Genomic DNA, 26480 nt, shown 5'->3' with positions numbered 1-26480 from the left:
TTACACTTTATAGTTAAGTGATATATTAATAGATAGGCATAAGAAACTCAAATGCAATTACATGATACTATTTGATGATGATGATTTTTAAATAATTTTTTCTTTAAAATTATTTTAAACGGTTTGTGTAAAAATAGGCATGCAAAATTTTGAGGCGGGCAAAACCCGCCGTTAAAAAAGTCAAATTTTTCTTATATACCGCATATAATTATTTATAATAATAATTTTTCTACTGCCGTGCGTAAAATAGTCATTTTACATACTGTCCAGGGCTTATAAAGATTCACTTTTTAGGCACACCAGTGCGTAAAATTAACTTGACGTTTATTTAACATTCATTTTATAATTTGTAACAAATTTTGTTGACGTTTAATTTCTACGCACTAATTCGTAAAGTAATTTGGTATTTTTCATTTTTTTAATGTTTTCTTCGGTAGTAGAAAAAATTTTGCATGTTACACGTGTGGAAAATCCCCTTTTTCTATTCATAGGAATTGTCCATTCTTAAAAAAAGTATCATTTTACACACTTGTTACATAAATAACTATTTTATTACTCCAATGAGATATTAATAATAAAATTATTATAGGTTATTATGGGGTTGTGCAATGATTCCCAGTAGAAATAATAATGATACTTTCCATTTATTGAACCAGTGTAAAAATACTTGGAATGATATTTGCGCTTTTCTAAAAAATTCAAAATTCTGTCAAACGGGTTGCCTGTATTCAAGAGAAAGCCATCAAAGGTTGATTCGCCCGATCTAAAGTCAAGCAACCCTGGTAATTCACCTGTCATTTGTCAAATTTACCGTGGTGTCAAACGTTGTCAAGTTCCTGTCAAAATCCTACGTCAAAAAAAATCATTGTCATTTTTATCTAAAAAAAATAAAATATTTATTGATAAAATACCTCATACCCATTATTCTTCCAAATAATGATTCACAACGTATTTGAATAAGCCAAAAACGAAGTTTGAAACTTCTTTTATTTGACATACTAGTTTCGAGAATCCGCCAACACGGCAGAATATGGGGCTGTTTGGAAACACAACTGATGGTTCTATAACTGAAGAAGTCGGTGAGTCATTTTTGTTTATTTAATTATAAACCGTCCTGTGGTCCTATATAATAATGTTTTTCATTGTTTTATTACAATGGTTTTAATAATCGTTTAAGCATAATTATCCAAAGGCAGTTTTACCTTTCATAGCTATACAAGGGAGTATTCGCTGGTCCTCTTTAGAGACTGTATCATCCTAATTTTTAAATAGCTTTGTTATATTTAAGCCTGGGTGGCATAGATTTGTACCAAATTCAGCAATATTTGTTTAATAAAATAACTATCAGCCCTCAAAAGAGAATTTTGATAAGCAAACAGAAACTTGTCCCAATATCTTGACATTTCTTGTTATCTTTAGTGAGAATTATAATGAAGATAGGAGCACAGTGATATTGCAGAAATATGTTGAAACAAAGAAGACCCTACAATAATATACTTTTTTATGTCAGCCAGATAATATGATTTTTTGAACTTTCCGCCCATTTTCACCATTACATTTCTTTCATTCACATTTTGGTCATTAAGTTTCGTAATACTGCAGACAATGAAGATATCATTGAGATATATAATAATAGTAATGCTAGTAATAGTTAATAAATAATATACAGGCATAGTACACCTGAGCATATCCAAGTGTACAATGAGCTACTCTACTTAATCTAAAAATACAAAAATAAAAACATTTATTATTACAATTTAGCATTTGTGGGCAATTTCAAACAACACATTAATTTTTTACGAGTTTTATGTAAAATTAGTTATTTCTGTTGAAACAATGGAAATTTTCAGGCTTTACTAAAAGAGGACTTTGCATAAATTTTAGGCTATTGTATAGATTTTTTATGAAATTGTGTGCTTTTGAGTATAATACTTTAATATTATACTTTTCCTCTGAATATTATTAAATAATAATGTTTTATTATACAAATATTAGGTATTTTATTCCATAGTCTTTGGGCATTTTATAGGAAGAATTTATGGTGAAATTAAGTACCTACTTTTGGCATTTTTTAATAAAATCTACCATAAGCACAAATGTACTACTATTATCAATCCCACCCCATGAGATTTAATCCAGTTTCATCGTTTTTTTAAATGACTGGAAAGTTGATTGCAGATTGTCAGACTAAGTAATGTTCAATCTAATTAATTTCAGATATCAAGTCTGTACAAAATCCAACTGGATCTGCACAGACTTGTAGGTGGTTTTATTAACAGTGAGTTTTTTGTTCTCATATTAGGACTACTGTTAAAATCTATATAATAAAAAAAGTGATCATTCAATCAAGTTTCTCTACTGCAGCTTGTCCTCACCTTGAATATGGATTTTGTATATGGTGCCCTCAGTATATTAACTGTATTCGCACAAGGTATAATGCTTTTTTAGGGAAACATTGTACTTCCTGTAATTACTAATCCATGATTGCAGATCTGGGGTATGGGTAACTGCAATTTTGAGGCATTGCTAGTCATATGAGTGACATAGTTAGACTGAAACCTATGTCAATATTTATGGATCATTGTAGCAGTTTCGAGAACAATTAATCCATATAGAGTTCAAATGCCTTGGTTTCTAAACAAGGGCTTACTGTATTCCCTATTCTCTTCCCATGGGATTAATTGTCTGATTACTTAGACTTTTAAGTGGTAAATAAATAATTAAAATTTCAAATCTTCAAGTATTCCCATTGTACAACTTAGAGGATCATTTGTCAATTAAAATTTAATACAATATTCTTGCTAAAACATATTTTATGCATACAGAGAGTGCCACCAGTGATAAACTTGTAGAAGAAAAGTGGGATATGATAATGAATATCTGTGATAAAGCAGGCAAATCAAGTGATGATGCTAAAGCATGGCTGCGAGCCATTACGAAGCGTCTGTACAACTCTGATCCCCATGTGGGACTAAAAGCAGTTACTGTAAGCCTTTTGCCAATCATTTAACCTAATAAACTTACTAAGTATATCCTTGTTAGCTCCTAGATGCTTGTGTTAAGAATTCGGGCAGGTCATTCCACATGGAAGTCGCTTCGCGGGAATTTGAGACGGACTTTCACAAGTTGATGGTTAAGGCCCATCCGCAAGTAGCCAAAAAACTTAGGGAGTCATTAAAAAGGTGGGCTGAGAACGAGTTTAAAAATGACAGCCAGCTCAGTCTTATACCCTCATTATATCATAAACTTAGGTCCACATATGATTTTACCTCCTCAGATACAGTAAGTTCATGTTATATTAAGTACAGATTGACTTATAACATGCATAAATATTTTAGTCAGCTAAGAAAGCAACACCGAAATCTAATGATCCGAATGTAGTAGAATCTCAGGAGGAGGAAGAGCAGATTCTGAAAGCCATTGAATTGTCATTAAAAGAAACTTCCGGTAAATTATTAAGCGGTTTTAAAAGTGACTTAATTGTAAAACATACTAATTTAGGTTCACCAAAGACAACTGCAGCTTCTACTACTGCACCTTCGTCATCCCTTTATCCCTCTGTCAACAATATGTCGGCCCTCACTGGGGCCATCACCGCCCCCGTTAAAGAGCCGAGAAAAGTTAGGGCTTTATACGATTTTGAGGCTGCAGAAGATAACGAGCTCACTTTCGCTTCTGGGGAACTAAGTGAGAATATTAATGTTTTGTTTGTATTAAGTAACAATGTTAATATTCCGTGTTCCAGTCATGGTTTTGGATGATTCAGATCCAAACTGGTGGAAGGGTAGCAACCAAAGAGGAGAAGGTTTGTTCCCGGCCAATTTTGTCACCGCAGATCTATCTGTTGAACCGGAAAAGTTTCGTGAGTATTAAAGTAACATTTTAGCAAGTTGTCCTGGAACTTTTCGATTTTCAGTGTTTGAAAAGGCCAAAAAAATGGTCCAGTTCAAAGAGGAAGTCAAGGTGGTGGAAAAGGAACCCGAAGAAATTGAAATAAATGAGGGTAAAATCGATCGGTTGCTACACTTACTGCATGAAGCGGATCCGACTAATCCAGAAACTGACACTGACGAGTTACTAAGCTTAGAAAGTGGGTCACTTAAGATGAGTGTCTAATTTATATTTATATTTGCCATTTTAGGAGAAGTGAACGCTATGGGGCCTTTAATAGACGCGGAATTGGAACGGGTGGATAGGAAACACGCCCAATTAACTCAGTTGAGTGCCGACCTAGTGGAGGCTTTAGGACTTTATCATACTTTAATGCGAGAACCACAAATGCCGACATTAGGAAAGGACGGATATCAGCCGAATTATGGATATGCTCCCCCAAACTCTAGTGGAATGGTAAGTGTCTAAAAACTTGAATTTTACTACCTTACTAAATATAAAGTAATTTGGATCATCGATCCGATCCAGCCTTTTGCCATTAGGCACTCGTGGATGGATGTTAAAAAACAGGATGTTATGTTGATTTAAGTTTATTCGTGATGAGTCTGCTAAATTGATTGAGGCTAGTCGAGTCAATATCTATATCAGTTTATATATGGGTTGAGTTTTTGTAAAGGTTTGTACATGGATATGTTAAGTAAAGCATTCTGGAATTACGAGAATTTAATCTGTTAATGGCAAAGGGGCGATGACGAAGAATGTTAGGATAATCAATATTCTTATATTAGAGTCTTTAAATCTTTTGTCTAGACTTAAGTGTTTCTGCACACTGGTTAATATTTGTGAACCAACTGACCCACATAAGGATCTCACACAGTTCAGTGAAGAAACAAGGAGAAAAATTAAACTCTTTAGTCAAAGTCTCATAAATGCATGTCTATTTGTTGCGTTTTTTTAAACATTATTTTTTTTCTCAACCCCATGTACATTTTTCAAAAAACGCTGAAATAGGTGTCTAATGAAATTATTCAGAGAATGTGTATGCAAATTTTCAAAATTGTATTTGGTCTAATTTTTGAGTTATGGGCATTTTGTGGAATTTAAAAAAAAAAAAATTATTTTTTTTGAAACATTATTTTTTTTCTCAACCCCATGTACATTTTTCAAAAAAACGCTTAAATAGGTGTCTAATGAAATTATTCAGAGAATGTGTATGCAAATTTTCAAAATTGAATTTGGTCTAATTTTTGAGTTATGGGCATTTCATGGAATTTTTAGAAAAAAAAATATTTTTTTTTGAAACATTATCTTTTTTCTCAACCCCATGTACATTTTTCATAAAACGCTGAAATAGGTGTCTAATGAAATTATTCAGAGAATGTGTATGCAAATTTTCAAAATTGAATTTGGTCTAATTTTTGAGTTATGGGCATTTTGTGGAATTTTCAGAAAAAAAATTATTCTTTTTGAAACATTATTTTTTTTCTCAACCCCATGTACATTTTTCAAAAAACGCTGAAATAGGTGTCTAATGAAATTATTCAGAGAATGTGTATGCAAATTTTCAAAATTGAATTTGGTCTAATTTTTGAGTTATGGGCATTTCATGGAATTTTTAGAAAAAAAAATATTTTTTTTTGAAACATTATCTTTTTTCTCAACCCCATGTACATTTTTCATAAAACGCTGAAATAGGTGTCTAATGAAATTATTCAGAGAATGTGTATGCAAATTTTTAAAATTGTATTTGGTCTAATATTTGAGTTATGGGCATTTTGTGGAATTTTTAGAAAAAAAATTATTTTTTTTGAAACATTATTTTTTTTCTCAACCCCATGTACATTTTTCAAAAAAACGCTTAAATAGGTGTCTAATGAAATTATTCAGAGAATGTGTATGCAAATTTTCAAAATTGAATTTGGTCTAATTTTTGAGTTATGGGCATTTCATGGAATTTTTAGAAAAAAAAATATTTTTTTTTGAAACATTATCTTTTTTCTCAACCCCATGTACATTTTTCATAAAACGCTGAAATAGGTGTCTAATGAAATTATTCAGAGAATGTGTATGCAAATTTTCAAAATTGTATTTGGTCTAATGGTTGAGTTATGGGCATTTTATGGAGTTTTTAGAAAAAAAATTATTTTTTTTGAAACATTATTTTTTTTCTCAACACCATGTACATTTTTCATAAAACGCTGAAATAGGTGTCTAATGAAATTATTCAGAGAATGTGTATGGAAATTTTCAAAATTGTATTTGGTCTAATATTTAAGTTATGGGCATTTTGTGGAATTTTTAGAAAAAAAATTATTTTTTTTGAAACATTATTTTTTTTCTGAACCCCATGTACATTTTTCAAAAAACGCTGAAATAGGTGTCTAATGAAATTATTCAGAGAATGTGTATGCAAATTTTCAAAATTGTATTTGGTCTAATAGTTGAGTTATGGGCATTTTATGGAGTTTTTAGAAAAAAAAATATTTTTTTTGAAACATTATTTTTTTTCTCAACACCATGTACATTTTTCATAAAACGCTGAAATAGGTGTCTAATGAAATTATTCAGAGAATGTGTATGCAAATTTTCAAAATTGTATTTGGTCTAATAGTTGAGTTATGGGCATTTTATGGAGTTTTTAGAAAAAAAAATATTTTTTTTGAAACATTATTTTTTTTCTCAACACCATGTACATTTTTCATAAAACGCTGAAATAGGTGTCTAATGAAATTATTCAGAGAATGTGTATGCAAATTTTCAAAATTGTATTTGGTCTAATAGTTGAGTTATGGGCATTTTATGGAGTTTTTAGAAAAAAAATTATTTTTTTTAAAACATTATTTTTTTTCTCAACACCATGTACATTTTTCATAAAACGCTGAAATAGGTGTCTAATGAAATTATTCAGAGAATGTGTATGGAAATTTTCAAAATTGTATTTGGTCTAATATTTAAGTTATGGGCATTTTGTGGAATTTTTAGAAAAAAAATTATTTTTTTTGAAACATTATTTTTTTTCTGAACCCCATGTACATTTTTCAAAAAACGCTGAAATAGGTGTCTAATGAAATTATTCAGAGAATGTGTATGCAAATTTTTAAAATTGTATTTGGTCTAATATTTGAGTTATGGGCATTTTGTGGAATTTTTAGAAAAAAAAATTATTCTTTTTGAAACTTTTTTTTTTTCTCAACCCCATGTACATTTTTCAAAAAACGCTGAAATAGGTGTCTAATGAAATTATTCAGAGAATGTGTATGCAAATTTTCAAAATTGTATTTGGTCTAATATTTGAGTTATGGGCATTTTGTAGAATTTTTAAAAAAAAATTATTTTTTTTGAAACATTATTTTTTTTCTCAACACCATGTACATTTTTCAAAAAACGCTGAAATAGGTGTCTAATGAAATTATTCAGAGAATGTGTATGCAAATTTTCAAAATTGTATTTGGTCTAATAGTTGAGTTATGGGCATTTTATGGAGTTTTTAGAAAAAAAATTATTTTTTTTGAAACATTATTTTTTTTCTCAACACCATGTACATTTTTCAAAAAAACGCTGAAATAGGTGTCTAATGAAATTATTCAGAGAATGTGTATGCAAATTTTTAAAATTGTATTTGGTCTAATATTTGAGTTATGGGCATTTTGTGGAATTTTTAAAAAAAAAATATTTTTTTTGAAACGTTATTTTTTTTCTCAACCCCATGTACATTTTTCAAAAAACGCTGAAATAGGTGTCTAATGAAATTATTCAGAGAATGTGTATGCAAATTTTCAAAATTGTATTTGGTCTAATATTTGAGTTATGGGCATTTTGTAGAATTTTTAAAAAAAAATTATTTTTTTTGAAACATTATTTTTTTTCTCAACACCATGTACATTTTTCAAAAAACGCTGAAATAGGTGTCTAATGAAATTATTCAGAGAATGTGTATGCAAATTTTCAAAATTGTATTTGGTCTAATTTTTGAGTTATGGGCATTTTGTGGAATTTTTAGAAAAAAAAATATTTTTTTTTGAAACATTATCTTTTTTCTCAACCCCATGTACATTTTTCATAAAACGCTGAAATAGGTGTCTAATGAAATTATTCAGAGAATGTGTATGCAAATTTTTAAAATTGTATTTGGTCTAATATTTGAGTTATGGGCATTTTGTGGAATTTTTAGAAAAAAAATTATTTTTTTTGAAACATTATTTTTTTTCTCAACCCCATGTACATTTTTCAAAAAAACGCTTAAATAGGTGTCTAATGAAATTATTCAGAGAATGTGTATGCAAATTTTCAAAATTGAATTTGGTCTAATTTTTGAGTTATGGGCATTTCATGGAATTTTTAGAAAAAAAAATATTTTTTTTTGAAACATTATCTTTTTTCTCAACCCCATGTACATTTTTCATAAAACGCTGAAATAGGTGTCTAATGAAATTATTCAGAGAATGTGTATGCAAATTTTCAAAATTGTATTTGGTCTAATGGTTGAGTTATGGGCATTTTATGGAGTTTTTAGAAAAAAAATTATTTTTTTTGAAACATTATTTTTTTTCTCAACACCATGTACATTTTTCATAAAACGCTGAAATAGGTGTCTAATGAAATTATTCAGAGAATGTGTATGGAAATTTTCAAAATTGTATTTGGTCTAATATTTAAGTTATGGGCATTTTGTGGAATTTTTAGAAAAAAAATTATTTTTTTTGAAACATTATTTTTTTTCTGAACCCCATGTACATTTTTCAAAAAACGCTGAAATAGGTGTCTAATGAAATTATTCAGAGAATGTGTATGCAAATTTTCAAAATTGAATTTGGTCTAATTTTTGAGTTATGGGCATTTTGTGGAATTTTTAGAAAAAAAAAATATTTTTTTTTAAACTTTATTTTTTTTCTCAACCCCATGTAAATTTTTTAAAAAACGCTGAAATAGGTGTCTAATGGAATTCTTCAGAGAATGCGTATGCAAATTTTCAAAATTGTATTTGGTCTAATTTTTGAGATATGGGCATTTTGAGAATTTAAAAAAAAAATATATATTTTTTTAAACATTATCTTCAACCCCATGTACATTTTTCAAAAATTTATTTTAAACCATAAACAAAAATGAATTTTTTTAACAGGTTTTGTATTTTTAATTTGATTAGTTAAGCGGTTAAATCACCTCGCTTAGATATATTAAGGACAACGATCATTATTTCAGTATAATGGTCCCGTTCCACCGGGCATGCCCAACAACCACCCGATGAATTATCAAATGATGCCAAATCTACCGCAAAGCGGGCAAGATCGCCTGATTTACCATCCTCAGATGGCAGGACCGCCGCCCTTTCCTATGCACGGAATGCCGCCCCAGCAAATGATGCCGCCCGCTAGTCCGCAAATGGGCGGCATGCACGCCCCTCAGGTGCAAAGTGGGATGCCGCAACCGCCCAGTCAACCGGGCGGACTTAATCAGCCGCCCAATCAGCATGGCCCCCCAGGATTTCCCCCTATGGTCGATCAGGAGAACATGATGAGGTTTCAGCAAGGGTAAGGATTTTTTTCTTTTTATTTTGTTATGGCATTATTAGCTTAGGATCCTTTAATTAGTATATTTATTTAAACTCCAATCAAAACGCATTAATAATGTAATTACAATGAGAGACCAAATCAACCAAACAAACCTAATAAAAAAGAAACAACAAAAATAAGACTAGGGAAAAGTTACAGGTCAATAAAGGCAGTACTAAGAAGATACATACCAATATAAATTAAGATTGAGTATATTAATAAGGACTACAACAGCGGATTATAAAATTAATTTAATTCCACACTAAGTAGTTTTTCTTTAAGAGTTATAACATTTATATAAAAAAATTTCGATATCACAGAGTTGGAACCTATATTCCACCTAGTTAGTATGATTTTAAGGGGTGATAGAGTAGCGAAACTCACATTTTTTTGTTGTAATAATAGATATGAGTGCATTTGCTTACTGAAATTTATTAATATCAAAATTACAGAAAAAATATTACCAACTTAGAAATTTGTTTTTAATGTGTCCTTTAATTGTCCTTTTCTCTCCTCTCAATATTTTTTTAGAATGTAATTTACATGTTCCTTTATTCCTCTTAAAATAATATAAATTATTTTTGAAAAATTGTTTAAGAAAAATCGTGGGTTTTTTCGGATGCCTTGCGATTGTTGCAATGCATGTATTTTTATGGCAATCATACTTTTTCATGGCTTTGCTATTAAGAATAGAAAATGTCGTCATTAGACTTTTTTGATTAGCGTTTTAAGCTAAATAAAAAGCAACAATTTTTTTTTTAATCGAACAACGCCAATAAGTAATCATAAAATTCGGATAATTTTTTTCATGTCAATTTTTTCGAAAAAAATAGAATAGTATTCGTTTTATTTTTAAAGAGAGCATCGATTGCAAAAATAATTATATTTCCAATATATTACAATAAAATTGGGTTTAGGACTTTTTCCCGATTTTCTCCCACTGCATAGAAAATATAATCAAAATTTATTTTTATAAGAACAGTCCTTATTATTCTGAATAAGTTTTATTTAAGAGATTTTTCTCGCACACTGATAGATTTTATATAAAAAATTAAAAGTGATTTTTTCAAGAAAAATCATGGGTTCGATTTTTGCAATGCATGAATTGTTATGGCAATTATAATTCTTTATTTTTTTTAGGAAATAGAAAGTCTTGTCATAAAACTTTTTTGATAGCCTCTTTAAACTTAACGCATAGCAAATAATTTTGTTAGGAGATTCGTCAACTTTTCAAGATTTTTAAATTTTACAGCCGATATTGGCAAAAAGAAACAAAAAACGCCAATAACTTCTTTTTGGTTTGTTTTTAGAAAAAAATGTAAAATACTTTTCATTTTGTTTTTCAAGAGAGCATCTTTTAAAATAATAAAAATAAATAAATTTCTAATACATTACGAGGAAAAATGCCGTTTCTTGATTAAACGAATTTCTAGATTTTCTCCCATTGTATTGAAAATATATTTAAAATTATTTTTATAGCGACGGTCCTAATTATTTTCAACAAGTTTTATCTGAACCATTTTACTCTCACACTCACAGATTTTGCATAAAAAAAATAAAAGTGATTTTTCAAGAAAAATCATGGGTGTGTTACCCCTTTCGATTACTGCAATGCATGTATTCTTATGGAAATCATATTTTTTTAAGGCTTTGCTAAGAGAATTTTCTCATTAGACATTTTTAATTACTTTTCAAAGCTAAATGTATTCCAATATATTTTTTTTAAATCGACTAACTTTTCCATCTAGTTTTGGCCAATAATCATAAAATTCTAATAATTTTTTTCCCGTTACTTTTTTCACAAAAATTGTAAAATACTTTTCGTTTTGTTTTTTAAAAGAGCATTTACTGCAAGAATAAAGTAATAATTATTTGGTGGTTGAAGTATTTGGTCGTGTTCATCATTAAATCTGACCCTACTTCTCTTGAATTTTGTCAAGATCCTGGAATTTAGATTTGGGTTGGTCACGTTTCAGACAAAAAGAGACTTAAAGAAACTTGAATTATGAATTATTATTTGACAATAAGGTAAACAACATTAATGCGCCTGTGGTTCGCTATGATATACGATGAATGACACTTCAAATGTCATGCATGTCAATATTGGTGGTTACCGGTGACACTTTAATGCTTTCGAAAACTGTCTATTGACTTGTGACATCTTATCTAAAGTACTTTTTGACTTTTGATTTGTTTTTTCAGCCTTCCTTCATTCAACATGCCACAACCACCAACGTCAGCGGTATTTCCCAACGGGGGACCCATGTCTCAAACCAGTATACAGGGCGGCCCTAACCAGCCCCCCCATTTCGTCAATTCCAGCACGCATATTATGCATTAAAAAAAAACGCATGAAAATATTAAGAAAAGAAAGATTTATTAAAATACATTGAAAAGGCACTGAGAGAGAGGTGTATATATTTTATAGAGCTAAAGTCCATTGTTGCAATTTATGATTATTATTATTTATCGGAAAAGTTTTACATTTTATTTTGTGTGAAAAAATGTGATTTTTAGTGGTTAATATTATGACCATTGTGGACGTTTAAGGCTTTTTTGGAATGTAAAATAAAGACTATGGCACCAAAAAGTAACGCTCGGAATTATTTAGTTGCGGAGAAAAAAGAAACGTGTTATTTTTTTGCTATTTAATTAATACTATCCCATATAAATAAATAAATAAATGTAGGAGGATACAAAGTGTATATTTATTAAAATTAGTTCTTTTTTTTTTTGTTCTGTATAAATATTATTACTGAAATAAAAGTTATATTTATGAAAATGCGTTTGTTACATTTGGTCTATTATTGAGATGCAGTGTCCTTTTTTTCGTCCCATTATGTCATGTTGCACTAAGTTTATTAACACTAATTCTCTTCTGTCGTTTTGATAATAAATAAATTAAAAAAAAAAAAAACACTTTTTATTAAAAGAACAAATTTTTTTAATTTAAAAGGGTACTTAGTACAGTAATCTTGTATTTGCACATTAAACTTACATTCTACACTAAAAAAGAAATTTCACCTTACTTAAAGTCATAACAAGTTAGAATAAACACAAATACAACAAAATAATTAATAATAATATTCATCCTCATCGATGTCTCCGTAATAAAAATCCTTGGCCAAACTGCTAGTCTGCACGTTTTTATTTTTAGCTTTAAATTTGGCATATAGTTTCCCGTATCTCAGTTCGTCCTCTCTGTCCACCTCACACTCTCGATCTTGGAATTCTTCCTCTTCACGACTGTAAACTAACTGCTCCTCACCCGAGTCACTCGAAAGAAGATCCTCTTCGATTTTTAGGTTGTTTACTGCTTCGATCTGTTATGGGACAAAAAGGGTAACTTTTAATAACTAACTTTCTTGGGAGAATGTATCCAAATACAAGGGGACCTTTATCAACTTCTAGGCTATAATACTTGTGATAAGGATAGAAATGATGGGATTATTATTTTTATAAAATTAACAGTAATGGCCGACACATACGGAATAACAGCTGTATACAATCCTCCACCTATATTAGATATTTTTTATGATGATTCAAGTACCTATTTTGAAGAAAAAGCATCCAAGAACATCGAAGTTTATATGGGTGATATTAACATTAACGTAAATGAATACAGTGCGAAAGCTCCCATAAGCGGACACTCACGGTTCCGTTTTGTCCGCTTATGAAAGGTGTCCGTTTAAAAGAGATTATGTGAGTATAGAGTATAAATAACGAGGTATATAATCATGAGGAAAATGAAACAGAAACTCGCCACATTTTTAAAGTATGTATTTATGCTATACATGTCTCTATATGTATGTATACGCATACAAAAACATAAGTGCTTCAATACATGGTACGAGAATTTAAAAAAAACAACAACATTATTCTTTAGCTTTTTGAAAAAAGGTTAAAAAGTTTGTCTGACGAAATTTCACCATCTTTTGCTGAAGAAGACAATTTTCGTAATAACTTTCTAAATTTTTTAAATGTCGAAATGCAGTGAAATCATCTTTAGCAAATTTTTTCAATATAGAAATATGATTTAGAGCTTCCCCATATGAATTTATAGTTTTTGAACCTCTTAGTGAGTCCATCAGTTCCACTTCTTCTTCTGAGTCGTTTGGACTACCATATTTAAGTTGGCCTGGGCTTTCTACATCCAAATTCGAAAAGTTGTCAATGACATTTTCTTCTGTTGTTATGTTATTTTCTCAGGTCAGCAAATGATCTACTTTCTGGGGGTCTGCTACTCCTAAATGTGTGGCTTGTCGCAGTAACTGAGCAATTGTCGCTAAGGGCAGATCCTCTTCAGCATCGCAATAATTTTGCTCAGCAAATTCTGAGCTACATCCATTTTTTCTGAATCCAGCTTTGCCTGTTCTTAATTTTAGAGGAATTTACTTTATCCCCTGCTGTTTTTATAAAATACAAAGCTTCTAACACATTAATAGACTTTGTAAGCTCAGATAAGGTTTGGACATCGTCAATTTTTGTTAAAATATGTTTTAAAATCAAATGCCTATAATAAAATTTAAAGTTGATACAAGGGCTGACAAACTGAAGTGTTTGGCGGTAAAAATATAATTTTCACATTTTTCATTTTCAGATCACGAGGATGAGAGCATGCATTGTCTAAAAATAAGAGAACGTGCTTTTTTTGGATTCCCATTTTCCGGTCGAATTTCAGTAACCACTCAAGACACGATTTCTCGGGCCATCCATGCCTTTTTGTTGGATTTCCAACTAAAAGAGTAATTGCAATGGCAAGTAATTTTCACATACCGGGAATAATAGAGACCGTTGAAGGAAAGAAAAAGGATGGAGAGAGAGAAACGATTGCATACCCTATCATTATAAAGGACTACAATGCAAATATGGGATATGTTGATAAAGCTGATATGCTAAAATCAACCTATGAACTGAATAGAAAAAGTCGAAAATGGTGGCACAGAATTATGAGGCATTTTGTTGATGTCACCATAGTCAATGCATATATTCTATACTTTTATTTATTTATAAAACACGGGATCAATCCCATTACAAAAAATATATATATTTCTAAAAAAGAAATAAAAGCTATACTACCTAACCACTAATAAACAATAATTATCAGACTTAATCTTAATACCAAGGATAATTAAACCGTTTTACAAGTAGTAACAATATTCTCTCAAAATCAGAACAATTAACAATGCAAAATTAGCTAAGAAAAAACAAAATATATTATTATCAATGACAATGATCAAATGTATTTCAAATTATTAATCATGGAGCAAAATTAATTCAAAAAACAAAATCCTACAAACTCTTAATAAGACTCCTAAAATGCAATTCCCAAAACTTCAATTCCAGTAGAGTTTACCAGCCTCAAGGTCCTTTCGACCGGCGAGTGCATAGCATAGTTGGTACGATGATAAGGCAAAGAAAACAATCGATTTACCAGATTACGGTGCGGAATATTAAATGAAATCCTATTAAGTAGTTCGGGACAAATCACAAGGCCATTCACAAGTTTATAAATAAACACCAAATCATTCTCAGTGCGTCTCTTAAGTAAACTCCGCATATTCAGCAAGTTCATTGCTTCATCATAACAATGGTCATTAGGAACTGGAATGCGAAGTTTATAAAGGCAGAATCGTAGAAATTTATTTTGAACCCTCTCCAGTGCCATACAATTATTCATGTACAGAGGAGACCAAATTATTGATCCATACTCCAACAAAGAGACAACAAGTGATATGTACAACCTTTTGCAAGTTTCAACCGACAGATCCTTACAATTGCGCAGGACAAAACTAAGGACCTTAGATGCTTTAGTTATAATAGTATTTACATGGGTATTAAAATTCAATTGTTCATCAAAAAAGATAGCAAGGTCCTTTACTACTTCAGTGTACCTAAGATTAACATTATCAATAGTATAGGAGGAAGTTACCCGTTTGTTTCTTTTGTAGAAACTAATGTATTCACACAATCTATTCAGATCATCTTGCAAGAGAACCATGTCTTGTTCTGACCTGATCACCCTATAAAACTTTAAATCATCGGCAAATAACAAAAAATTACTATTTTTAAAGCAAACCAAAATATCATTAATGAAAATATTGAACAACAGGGGAGAACAATGACCACCCTGTGGAACCCCAGAGGTCACACTGATAAGATGCGACCTAGCATCCCCAATTTGTACCTGCTGAAATCTGTCAGAAAGAAAACTTGCAAACCAGGCCACCAAACAATCTGAAAAACCAAAAAGTCTCAATTTTTCTAGTAATAAGCTATGGTTGACACTGTCAAATGCCTTGGAAAAGTCTGTATATATTACATCCACTTCTTCACCCCTCTCCAAAGCATTTAACAGAACACCCTGATACAGCAACAAGTTTGTAATATATAGCAGACTTGCCACGACTGAAGCCATGCTGTTCACTTAACAGAAGTTCTTTGCAATAAAAATTAATAAGACTGTCTAGAAGTTTTGGGATGGCAGACTGTACACACACACTCCTGCAATTGATCATTTCATTAGCAGCACCACATTTAAATATAGGCGTAATAAAACTGGGTTTCCACTGGGATGGAAAAACTGTCAAGTCTAAAGACCTACTGAATAAAATAAAGAGGGGATAAGAGAGGGCACATACACATATTCTCAAAAAATAATTGGGTATACCATCAGGGCCAGCACTAAGTTTAAGGGGTAATCGAAAGATCTTATCAAAAATTAATCCAATAGATAATTTAGGATTTGGAATAGTCATGTTTACACCAGCCTGCCGAGAAGGTAAGACATTATTATCTCTATTATAGACAGTAGAAAAAAAACCTGGCAAACCCCTCTGCAATTTGTTCACAACCTGCAAACTCCCCATCATTATAGGTCATCAAATCAGGAAGCCTATTCGTTGCTCTCCTGTTATTAAACTTATACCAAAAACTTTTGGGGTTTGTATAAAGTAACTGGTCCAAATTTGAAATAAAGTTCTGGTAACAAGTTTTGCACCTAGCTCTAAGATCTGAAAAGACTTCGTAGTCTGCAACAGTATGACTAGACTGATATTTTTTATGTGAAATTTTCTTTTGCTGGATCAAGTACTTTAACTCCCCTGAAAACCAACTGGGAAAAGACGAGGTTTTGAATCTCTTAAGAGGCACAAATAAAGCTATAGCCGTATTCAATATATGATAGAACTCTAAAACCGCATCATCAATATTAATTACATTTAAAACATGGTCCCAATCAACTCCACACAAATAACTATTAACACCCAAATAATTTGCATTTCTAAAGTCATAGAAGAACTGCACAAAATTGAAACTTTTTTCTTTACCATTATTAAAAGTTAATTCAAAACGATAAGGCTTATGATAGACAGATTTATCAAAAACACAGTCATCAGCTTCACTCACAACTAGATCATTCCTATTTGTAAAAGTGAGATCAAGAAAGGTATTTCTATCATTTGGCACAAAATTCCTTTGAGAAAAGTTAAGGTAAGAATAAAACTCCCCAAGTATTAATCCACTTGAGTTAGGTGGGCATCTAACAACAGTTCCAAACTCATCATTTTCCCAAAGAGCATCCGGAACATTAAAATCACCAAAAATAATAAAGTCAGAGTTTGAAAATTGTTGCCTGAGAATATCAACTGACTGACAATGTCCTTCATAAGAATCCGTATTGGACCCAGGTAGGGTTATTATACTATTCTATTAAAGGTGTAGAATAAGGAAAAATCCTTAGATTTGAAAAGTTTTCGTTTGTGTAGCAAGTGGGTTGGTACTGAGATGCCCTCTAACAAATTCAAAGTAAACATTCCTCTGGAAAAGCGCACAGACCAAGCTGCTCATATGCCAAAACATTAGTCTTCGAGAAAATTGTGTGCATTTTGCAGCACAAAAGCGGAACAACACCGTACACGATGGTCGTGCAGTACTTGCAATGTCGGTTTGTGTCTCACTGACAAAAAAAATTGCTTTGAAAAATATCATAGCAAATACGTTGTATGTTTTTAGTTTAAACTCCTTTTTATGACATTATCTTAATTAAATATATGTTTCAGACATATCTGCATTGTATAATTTTAGTGCTTGGTGGTATCATATGGTGATACCACCTACTATACTAGGAGACGGAAATAATAGTCAGTGACGTATTTTCAGCTTTAGGGCGCGCCGAGTGAAGCAAGGGAAGAGGGAAATAAATTCAGTGGCGGCAACAATTTCTCTTTAGTTATTATTTATAATGCCTATTATAATGTGATAGTAATAAAGAGGTAAATATGTACTTCCTATCTTCAGCTTATTTCATACAAAGAATTGCTAGTTTTAAAAGATAAAATGATTTGAATTTCACATATGGGCTTAGTACCTTTACTATATTTATAAATTCCTATTATATATATAATTCCTATTATTCTGTTTTTGAAGGTGGTAGACATTGGTAGAGTAGTAATAAATAGATTTAGTTTACATAAATTAATAGATACAGTTTACACTTCATAACGGTTGGGGATACTACCAGACGAAACGTCGTGTTAAATGTTAAAATAAAGGCATTGCAAGTTCGAGAACCTATTTATTACTTTCCTATTATTCTAATTACGGGTAGAATTTTTAGTAAATAATCAGCGTCGCAAACCCTAAAACTCTTTCAGGTAGGTCAGGTACCTATAGTCTGCAGTACTAGCTAAAAGGGTTGTATCCCTAAAATATCCGTTACGCAGGTATACACACTTTAATTCTCAGGTAGGTCATAAGTTGCAGCATAGAGAACTATAATAAAAGGTTTGTTTATTATATTTATCTAAAATAAAGGCCTTTTATTATATTTCTCTATGAGTTGCAGTGCTAGGTTAACTATAGTTGGCAGTACTAGGTACAAGAATTGTATCCCTAAATTATCCATTATGAAGATATACCCACTTTAATTTTCAGGTAGGTTATAGGTTATTATTTTAAAACAGTTACTTAAACATTAATACATTAAGTTAAACATTAAGTTTAAGCCGGTTTTCCGGTTTAAGTTTAATCCTGTTTTCTCGTTTCCGAACTGACTGACGTCACTGACTATTATTTCCGACTTCTAGTATAATGCCTTTTCCTCCAAATGGAAAAATTATCTGGGTTATTTTTAATGCTTTTGAGATCTTATCACTTCATTTTTTTCGGCTTTAAATGAAATAGCTTCAAAATTTAAAAATATGCCTTGAAAGGGTTAAAGTTACTACTTGTTTTAATTTGTTAGTTTTGGGATCTTTTTCCTATTTTATTGAAGGAGTGCATACCTACTTCTTACAGTGTGGTTGAATGCAGTTGAACAAATTAATGTTCAACTGCACTCTTGCCTTTTCACTGTTGATGTATATACTTATACTTGAATAAAGATGATTATTATTATTATGATTTATATTAATAACATATACTTACTAAATAGGGACAAAATACACTACAATGACATATAACTAGGAAATAGCACCAAGTGGTATTCTAATACTACTAATTTAACTTATAATATAACTAACGTTTACACATCTACAGTAAAAAGTTTGCTGATCAATTAGTAAAACTATTTTTTTTTCTATAGATTGTAAATTTAAAAAAAATTAAAATTATACTTACCATATCATCTTCATTGATGCTTTGCAGGTCATCTTCATCGGGGTAATCATTGGTAAAATAGTTTTCTGCATTAGAATCTTCACTTTCATCTTCCGAGTCTTCTCCATTTAATCCATTATCCCTTACAGATCCAAAGAAGAGTGGATCATTTAAGGGCCGGATGCTAAAAGAAGAAAATTAAAAATGGTGGCTTTTATGATTCAAGTGATAACTTACCAATTTTTTTTTTAACACTAAATCGGTTTTAAATACTTAAAAACAAAAATGTCAATTTTATTCAGCTTTATTTCAATGAAGTCCAAGAAATGCATTCTTAAAGTTTAAAACAATCTTATAGAAACTCTGTAAAAGTCCACTTAATCACACACATATAAATATAACATGCAGGTACATTAACATTATTTCCGACAATAAAACAATTTTAATTTAAGAACTTTAAATCTAAGGAAACCTGACAAATTTACACATAGTATAAAATCATATTAAAATGTTCCAAAAAAACTAATTTATCTTATAAATGCAAGAGAAGAATATCAAAAGAATATTCAATAATATTGTAGGGCAACCACATTAAAATTATATACCAACCTAACATATTGATCTATATCTGCCTCCCCAAAGTCGTCTGAGGTTGTATAGTAAAAATCATATACATAATTAGACTCTTGAGGCTCTGTGCTGCTCTCGCGGTTCTCCATTGTGGCCTCATTACAGTTATGATCAGTTTCGATGTCTAAAACTGTGATCTCGGAAGTGCTGGTTGTAGCTGAAGCATTTTCAGGTTCCTCTGTGCTGTTTAAAGTCTTTCTGAAGCAGTTTACCACTTTATATCTGTTGTTTTTGGAGGCTTCTTTCGCCTCAAGGCGAAGCTTAGTCGACATATCCACTGTGTGCTTCTTATACTGATCTCTCAGCTCTTTGGACTCGGGAATTTTGTGTTTTTTAAGCAGAGTCTCAATGTTTTCATTCTAAGATATTTACATATAGTTTTATGGGGATTAATTTAGTTAATAAAACTCACCTTTTGGGATGTTCCTGCGAGCGTGAGCACTGTACTGAGATCTTCTTGGGATTGTGAACCGTTTGTCCGACGCTTTTTACAATTTAAAACTAACGTTTCTTGCGGGTCTTCGTCTAAACGACGTTTTATACGAACTACTGCTGCCATTTAAAGTTTTTTTTTAATAAAATGCTTGAAATGTTCTAAATTAAATGGGAAATTAGAGGAAGACCCAAGAAGTAAAAAAAAGCGTCTTTGTTTACGTATATGTACGTCCTTTCAACTGTTTCTTACAAAATGGCGGAGTGACAGCTGTCAGTGAATGATCTTAAATAAAAAATTTAAAGCCTAGCAGTAACATTATTAAAATTTCCCTTATGTAAAACTACTTCTGCGCTAGCTTAAAGGTCCAAATATAGGATTTATTACTGCTAGACCTTATATAAGTTCCAATAATTCCCTAGTCACTTACATAGGATTAATTAATTACAACCAGGAATTACTAAATCGATATGGCACCGTCACCATAATATCAAGAAATGTTTAGGGGCGCCATCTATAGACTTACATTGATTTATAGTTTATAGTTTAGCTAGCAGAGTCACCGATATATCAAGAATAAATAGCTCTCCAAGAGGTATTACAATATTTAACATTTACGAGACCAATTAAATAATAACTTGTTATATTTATAATTTGTAACTTGTAAAATAATTTTAAAGAAATTAATGGCATTTGAGATTAGAAATTCGTCAATCATGCCTCTTTTACAGTGTACACTTAATAAAATCCACTGAATCATTTTAAATTGTTAGAGAGTGACTTTAACACACCATTGTCATTATTACCCGTAAGTCATTTATTATAGACTATTCCACAAGTCACGCTGATAATGACAGGGCGTCCATACATGTCAAAAAAGATCCCTTACTCGCGCCCCACCCCCCTATTAAAAAAACAAAACGATAACAAAACGCGCGCCCTGGTCGCACGCCCCCTCCTACTAATGATCCGGTCACGTGGCCGGCGACTTCGATTGTTTCCGATTGACCGGATCCGTAAAAAAAAGACGGAAGCGTGGAGAACGCGCGAACGTCGTCCGGAGTCGTAAAATCCTCCCGGAGATTTGCATAACGGTCGTCGTAATAAACGTAAACAAAGTTTTTGTCGAAATAGGGGCACGAAAACGGGGAGGTGACAATTAGTTTTGATTGATATTTATTTGTATGAGATAGTCGATAAAGAACCGGAAATTTTAATTAGTTGGAAAATATTTCTTTAAGGACGCGCCATTTACCCATTCCTACCTTAAACACATCCCTACTATGTTGGTTAAATGAGTAATGACATTTGTCACTTGTCAATATATACAAGAACTGACTTCAACTCCAATTTTTATTAAAAATTTCCTTCTTTTTTTCCAAATTGAACTGAAATGAGACGAAATTATACAAACCGTATACCGTATGTAATTATAATAATGAGTAAATAGCATTAATGTTAAACGGTGATTTTATGAAGTTTTGTAGTAGGTATTTACTTATACTACGTTATAATTTTCTTGCAATCTTATAATAAATGAGCCTAGCTGGTTGCCTACAAACCGGGAGTTACAAAAATCTTGGTCCGACTCTGTCACACTCGTCGGTGACATCAGGTGACAATTGACAGGTAATTAATGGGTTAACTGTCAGTTGTCACTGTGACAACCCGGAGATGGGGCCATTAGACAGGGCCGCATTTTTTGTAGGCATGTTGTGTGTAAAATCGCCAATTATTTTGCTCTAAAAATCATCGTTTAAGCCACATCCTGGAATTATTAATTATTCGTATCATAACTTCTCGTATCTTAATTTTTTTCAAAGAAAAATTAATTGAGAATAATGAGATTAAATCAAATGTGGGCACTTGCCTAGTTAAATCTGAATATAATATTATCAATTGTCATTTATATTTATATAAACCGTATTTAATTATATTTAAAAAATACTTATTTACTAATCGAGTAAATACCTTTAATATATGATGATTAAGTTTGGTTGTATTTACCTATACTATGTTATAACTTCTTTTGATCTTATATTAAATCGGGCTAGCCTAGCTGGTTGCCTACAAACGTTTGTCACAGTCGTCGATCAGGTGACAATTGACAGATGATTAATGACAACTGGCAGTGGTCACTGATCCAAACCACACTAATATTCTTTTTGTAGAAATTATTCAACTTTTATATATAATATAGTCTTTATGAATATATAAGACACTCGAGTCTATAACGCAGTCTAAATTTTTCTTATTAAATCCTGGTTTTATTTAATTTTTAGCCTATAGTTCCGTAGCATTTATTGCGACTGGTATAGCGGGTTGCCTATGAGCAGGAAAATTATTCCTTATAATTATCACTTGGAATCAGAAATTAATTAAGAAAAAAATTACATTTAATTAAGCTGCTATAAGAAAAAATTAAAATTAGTTCAAGAACTCGTGCCAATAAAAGTAAGTCTTCAGCCACTTGGAATAAAGAATTAATTAGAAAAACAATAAAAATGAATTTAGCTGTTAGAGAAAAAAAATTAAAAAGTTATTTGAATATCTTAGAATAACAGGAAAAGCACTTTTGAACCCTAAATCGAAAACTAGTTAAGCTGGTATAGATTTTTTTTTAATTATTCCAAAAACCTGGAATATTAATTACCTGTCTTTTGGACGAAGGAATATATTAATTTAAAAAAACTAAATTTCCAACAGAAAAGTCGAAATTATTCCAAGCCCCTGGAAGAATAAATAATTGATTTTAAATGCTGAAAATAAAAAATTAATAACAAAATAAAAAATAGTGCTAGGTAAAGAATCGAAATTATTCCAAAAACGTTGTTAATAAAAAAAATGACTCCAGAAGCCTGGAAGTGCAAGTAATTAAATACGAAAAAATTATTCAGCTGAAAATTATTTAAAAAATCTGGAATTTATAGAAAAATATTTTACTGCCAAAAGCCTTATCCGTCCGACCCTGTCGCATTCTGCGAGTCGATCAGGTGACAATTGACAGATAATTAATGGGTTAACTGTCACTTATCACTGTGACAACCCGGAGAGAGGGTCATTAGACAGGGCCGCATTATGAATTTCTTGTAGGCATTTAAAATTAAATATTGTGTTTAATTTTATATGCTCTAGTTTACTGGACTAGGCTGCAAAAACGCCGGTTTATTTGGCACTAAAAAACATCGCTTAAGCCACATCCTGGAATTTTAATTAATTGTATCAGCACTTGAGATATGCATGACAAATGGTGTTAACCATACAAATGAAAATATTTACTCATATTCTAAGGCTAATTACTGAAAAAAACTTATTTTTAAACCACCTTAATTAAAAAATATGTGTGCTCTATTAGTCACTTGAAATTTGGCGACAAACTTATCTAACGCCCTGTACTGGTCTACGAGACATTTACCATTTAAAAAAACTATCAAAAAACAGTTAATATAGACCATTAACTTTTATACAATGGCCTATGATCGTTTAACTTCCTGTTTCGGTCTTTTTTCCCCCTTCAGGAAACAGTCTTGTTGACGTATCAATTGTACAGTGCAAGATAGATGACTTCATAAGAACGTTTTATTATTTATTGATTTTTTCTTTATATGGGACAGGAAGGGGGTGATATTAATCATCCTGGAAAGAAAACCTGATTAGTGCGTTGGTCGTATTTTATAAATGAAGGAAGCATAATTCTTGATATACATGGTGTCATAAAAAACGCGACACATTAAACCGTTCCAGGTAAAGGGGTGCACGTGCCAACCAAACGGGGGTTGAATTCTTATTGTTTTTAGGAATCTACGTGTATAGATAATTATCTTCTTGTTGCTTTTTTTACCTGAAGTGACAATGCAGTAGCCGTATTTTTAATAGAAGTAATAACAAGGTTTTCCCACGTTTTACATAAAATCTATTTTCGAAAAACTCTCGTCGTTTTATCGCCGGCTCAGGATCTACGTGTTTTACACGTGCTTTTTACATAAGAAAAATATGTGTCAGGGTGTATCTTTCTGAAAAATCTTGTTCGCACTATCTGTTTGTTTTAAAATGACAAATTGAGAGACCCTTCGGAAAACAAAAGGCCTTTAGAGGGTGTATGTGACGAGGCAGGTATAGGTAATAACACCGGAATATTTAGCAACTGTACAGAAACCTTTTAGCCAATAAAAACTTTTTCCATAAATTACAATAATAATAGAGTAGATTTGTCATGAAACTTTTCCGATAGAGTCCCCGATTGTATTATTCAGAGGGATCCAAAAACAAATAGTTTTAATTGAAATTCGGACGTTTCGAAAAGTTTTGAAAAAGTGGGGTGACAGCCAGAGTTATATGCAAGCATTACCATTTAGCGCGTTTAGCATATAAGGCTTATGAATTATGTATCGTTAAGTGACTTGATTAATATGATTTTCCTCGACTCATTGTCTGTCTGTCTGCTGATTTTCTAACTAACGAATTAAAAAATTGATCCCGGAACTTTTGGTGACAATAGTGGCGCCCTGTATCATAGAAATTCCCTTGAATTTTAAAAGACTCTCGTAAACTTAATCATTGAAACTAACATTATGCCTTATATATGTACCAAATAAGTTTTAGATTTAAATGTTTTCTTACTGGATGCTCCCGTAACATTAAAAAGAATCTTTAAAAATATTCGGCTTTTAGAACAAAAATTTAAGATAATAGGAGATTTTCAGTTTTTTTTAATCCACGTTTTAATACTAGCCGATATCTTAGGGATTTAGGAATTACTGTTTCTTTTTTTAAATTTGTCTGGTGCCTTCACCATTAATTCTAGAAATTTTAGTTTTACTATACCAGGGTTTTCTTGCAATTTCATCAGGATCCAGAATGTTCCTGAGAGGTGAGATGCGGTAGAAAGTGAAAAAGAGGACTTTTTACCCCCTTTTGGGCATATAAACCATTCTGAGTCTTATGAGTCTTTGACGATCACTATGAAATTATTTCTCCCGTTTGTAAAGATCATAAATATGTAAGAAAAGTGCAATTTCATAATGATCCAGAATGTTCCTGAGAGGTGAGATGCGGTAGAAAGTGAAAAAGTGGATTTTTTACCCCCTTTTGGGCATTTAAACCAAGCTGAGTCTCATGGGTCTTTGGCGATCACTATAAAATTATTTTTCCCGTTTGTAAAGTTCATAAATACGCAAGAAAAGTGCAGTTTCATAATGATCCAGAATGTTCCTGAGAGGTGAAATGCGGTAGAAAGTGAAAAAGTGGACTTTATACCCTCTTTTGGGCATATGAACCATTCTGAGTCTTATGAGTCTTTGACGATCACTATAAAATTATTTCTCCCGTTTGTAAAGTTCATAAATACGTAATAAAGGTGCAATTTCATAATGACCCAGAATGTTTCTGAGAGGTGAGATGCGGTAGAAAGTGAAAAAGTGGACTTTTTACCCCCTTTTGGGCATATAAACCAATCTGAGTTCCATGAGTCTTTGACGATCACTATGAAATTATATCTTCCGTCTGTATAGTTCATAAATACGTAAGAAAAGTGCAATTTCATAATGATCCAAAATGTTCCTGAGAGGTGAGATGCGGTAGAAAGTGAAAAAGTGGACTTTTTACCCCCTTTTGGGCATATAAACCAATCTGAGTTTTATGAGTCTTTGACGATCACTATGAAATTATTTCTCCTCTCTGTATAGTTCATAAATACATTCAATCATCAATTCTAGGGCAAATCTCTTTCTTTAAAAGTAGCGTAAAATAATTTTATTACTCTAGGTTATTGCAATTTATATATTTATCTAGTGCTTTCACCATTGGTACTAAGAATTCTAATATAAAAAATAACAGAATTACTCTGCCTTTATGACCTGAAAATTATGGAATTGCCGATGTTTATTTAAAAATTTGTCTGATGCCTTCGCCATTATTTCTAACAATTTCAAATTCTAAAAAATACAAAATTCTTAGTATACATACAAAATTTTTCCTTTAAAAATCGTTTTAAAATAACAACATTTTATAAATATAAAAAAAATTCTTATTCCACGTTCCCCTACCCTCAATTTCTCACCCCATGTATTTTTCTACTGCCTTCACCAATAGACTAATTTATTTTCAGTTTTTTCACTTTGACGTTCTCCTATTAATAAATATTTAAAAAATAAAAAAAAAATATCCTTTTTTTGCAATTTTTGTCCAAAAAAATAAAAATACAACTTCCGTTTGTATCTGACACTAAAAAAAATCAAAATTAAAAAAATATAATCATCCCCCACCACATTATATATTATTCGTGCGAGAATATTTGGATCGGACTTTTCCAGGACGATGGATTGGAAGAAGTGGTGCTATTGAATGGCCTCTATGATCGCCGGATTTATCACCTCTAGACT

At 31.2% G+C, this 26480-nt stretch overlaps 2 protein-coding genes across 3 annotated transcripts; one reads left to right on the top strand and one right to left on the bottom strand.

Moving 5' to 3' along the window:
- Nucleotides 1-827: 827 nt before the first annotated feature.
- On the top strand, nt 828-12233 carry LOC126740444 (signal transducing adapter molecule 1). 2 transcript variants are annotated; one of them, XM_050446470.1, is made up of 10 exons: nt 830-1079; nt 2826-2986; nt 3043-3282; nt 3339-3447; nt 3502-3687; nt 3746-3862; nt 3917-4090; nt 4142-4347; nt 9091-9419; nt 11643-12233. In XM_050446470.1, the coding sequence occupies exons 1-10, from the start codon at nt 1031-1033 to the stop codon at nt 11779-11781; spliced, it is 1710 nt and encodes a 569-aa protein (XP_050302427.1). In that variant the 5' UTR covers nt 830-1030; the 3' UTR covers nt 11782-12233. The 2 variants fall into 2 exon arrangements, with proteins under 2 accessions (XP_050302426.1, XP_050302427.1); XM_050446469.1 differs by having other exon boundaries at nt 828-1079; nt 3339-3687.
- A 127-nt stretch (nt 12234-12360) lies between these two features.
- LOC126740447 (probable RNA polymerase II nuclear localization protein SLC7A6OS) lies at nt 12361-20420 on the bottom strand. The gene is made up of 4 exons (XM_050446480.1): nt 20080-20420; nt 19647-20026; nt 19059-19221; nt 12361-12763 (listed from the first exon to the last, which is right to left on the bottom strand). The coding sequence occupies exons 1-4, from the start codon at nt 20224-20226 to the stop codon at nt 12515-12517; spliced, it is 939 nt and encodes a 312-aa protein (XP_050302437.1). The 5' UTR covers nt 20227-20420; the 3' UTR covers nt 12361-12514.
- Between the last annotated feature and the right edge of the window lie 6060 nt (nt 20421-26480).

The sequence above is a fragment of the Anthonomus grandis genome, chromosome 9, assembly GCF_022605725.1.
Source record: "Anthonomus grandis grandis chromosome 9, icAntGran1.3, whole genome shotgun sequence".
In the NCBI taxonomy this organism is placed as follows: Eukaryota; Metazoa; Arthropoda; class Insecta; order Coleoptera; family Curculionidae; genus Anthonomus; species Anthonomus grandis.
This window is presented reverse-complemented; position numbering and strand designations above follow the sequence as displayed.

What these genes read in the sequence shown, in the direction of transcription:
- LOC126740444 (XM_050446469.1), top strand. Translation starts at nt 1,031, where the DNA reads ATGGGGCTGTTTGGAAACACAACTGATGGTTCTATAACTGAAGAAGTC. An exon ending in TGGGACTAAAAGCAGTTACT is followed by an intron (nt 2,987 to 3,042) that starts GTAAGCCTTTTG and finishes TATCCTTGTTAG; the next exon opens with CTCCTAGATGCTTGTGTTAA. An exon ending in TGTTGAACCGGAAAAGTTTC is followed by an intron (nt 3,863 to 3,916) that starts GTGAGTATTAAA and finishes TTCGATTTTCAG; the next exon opens with TGTTTGAAAAGGCCAAAAAA.
- LOC126740447 (XM_050446480.1), bottom strand. Translation starts at nt 20,226, where the DNA reads ATGGCAGCAGTAGTTCGTATAAAACGTCGTTTAGACGAAGACCCGCAA. An exon ending in TCGCAGGAACATCCCAAAAG is followed by an intron (nt 20,027 to 20,079) that starts GTGAGTTTTATT and finishes TAAATATCTTAG; the next exon opens with AATGAAAACATTGAGACTCT. An exon ending in GATATAGATCAATATGTTAG is followed by an intron (nt 19,222 to 19,646) that starts GTTGGTATATAA and finishes TTCTTCTTTTAG; the next exon opens with CATCCGGCCCTTAAATGATC.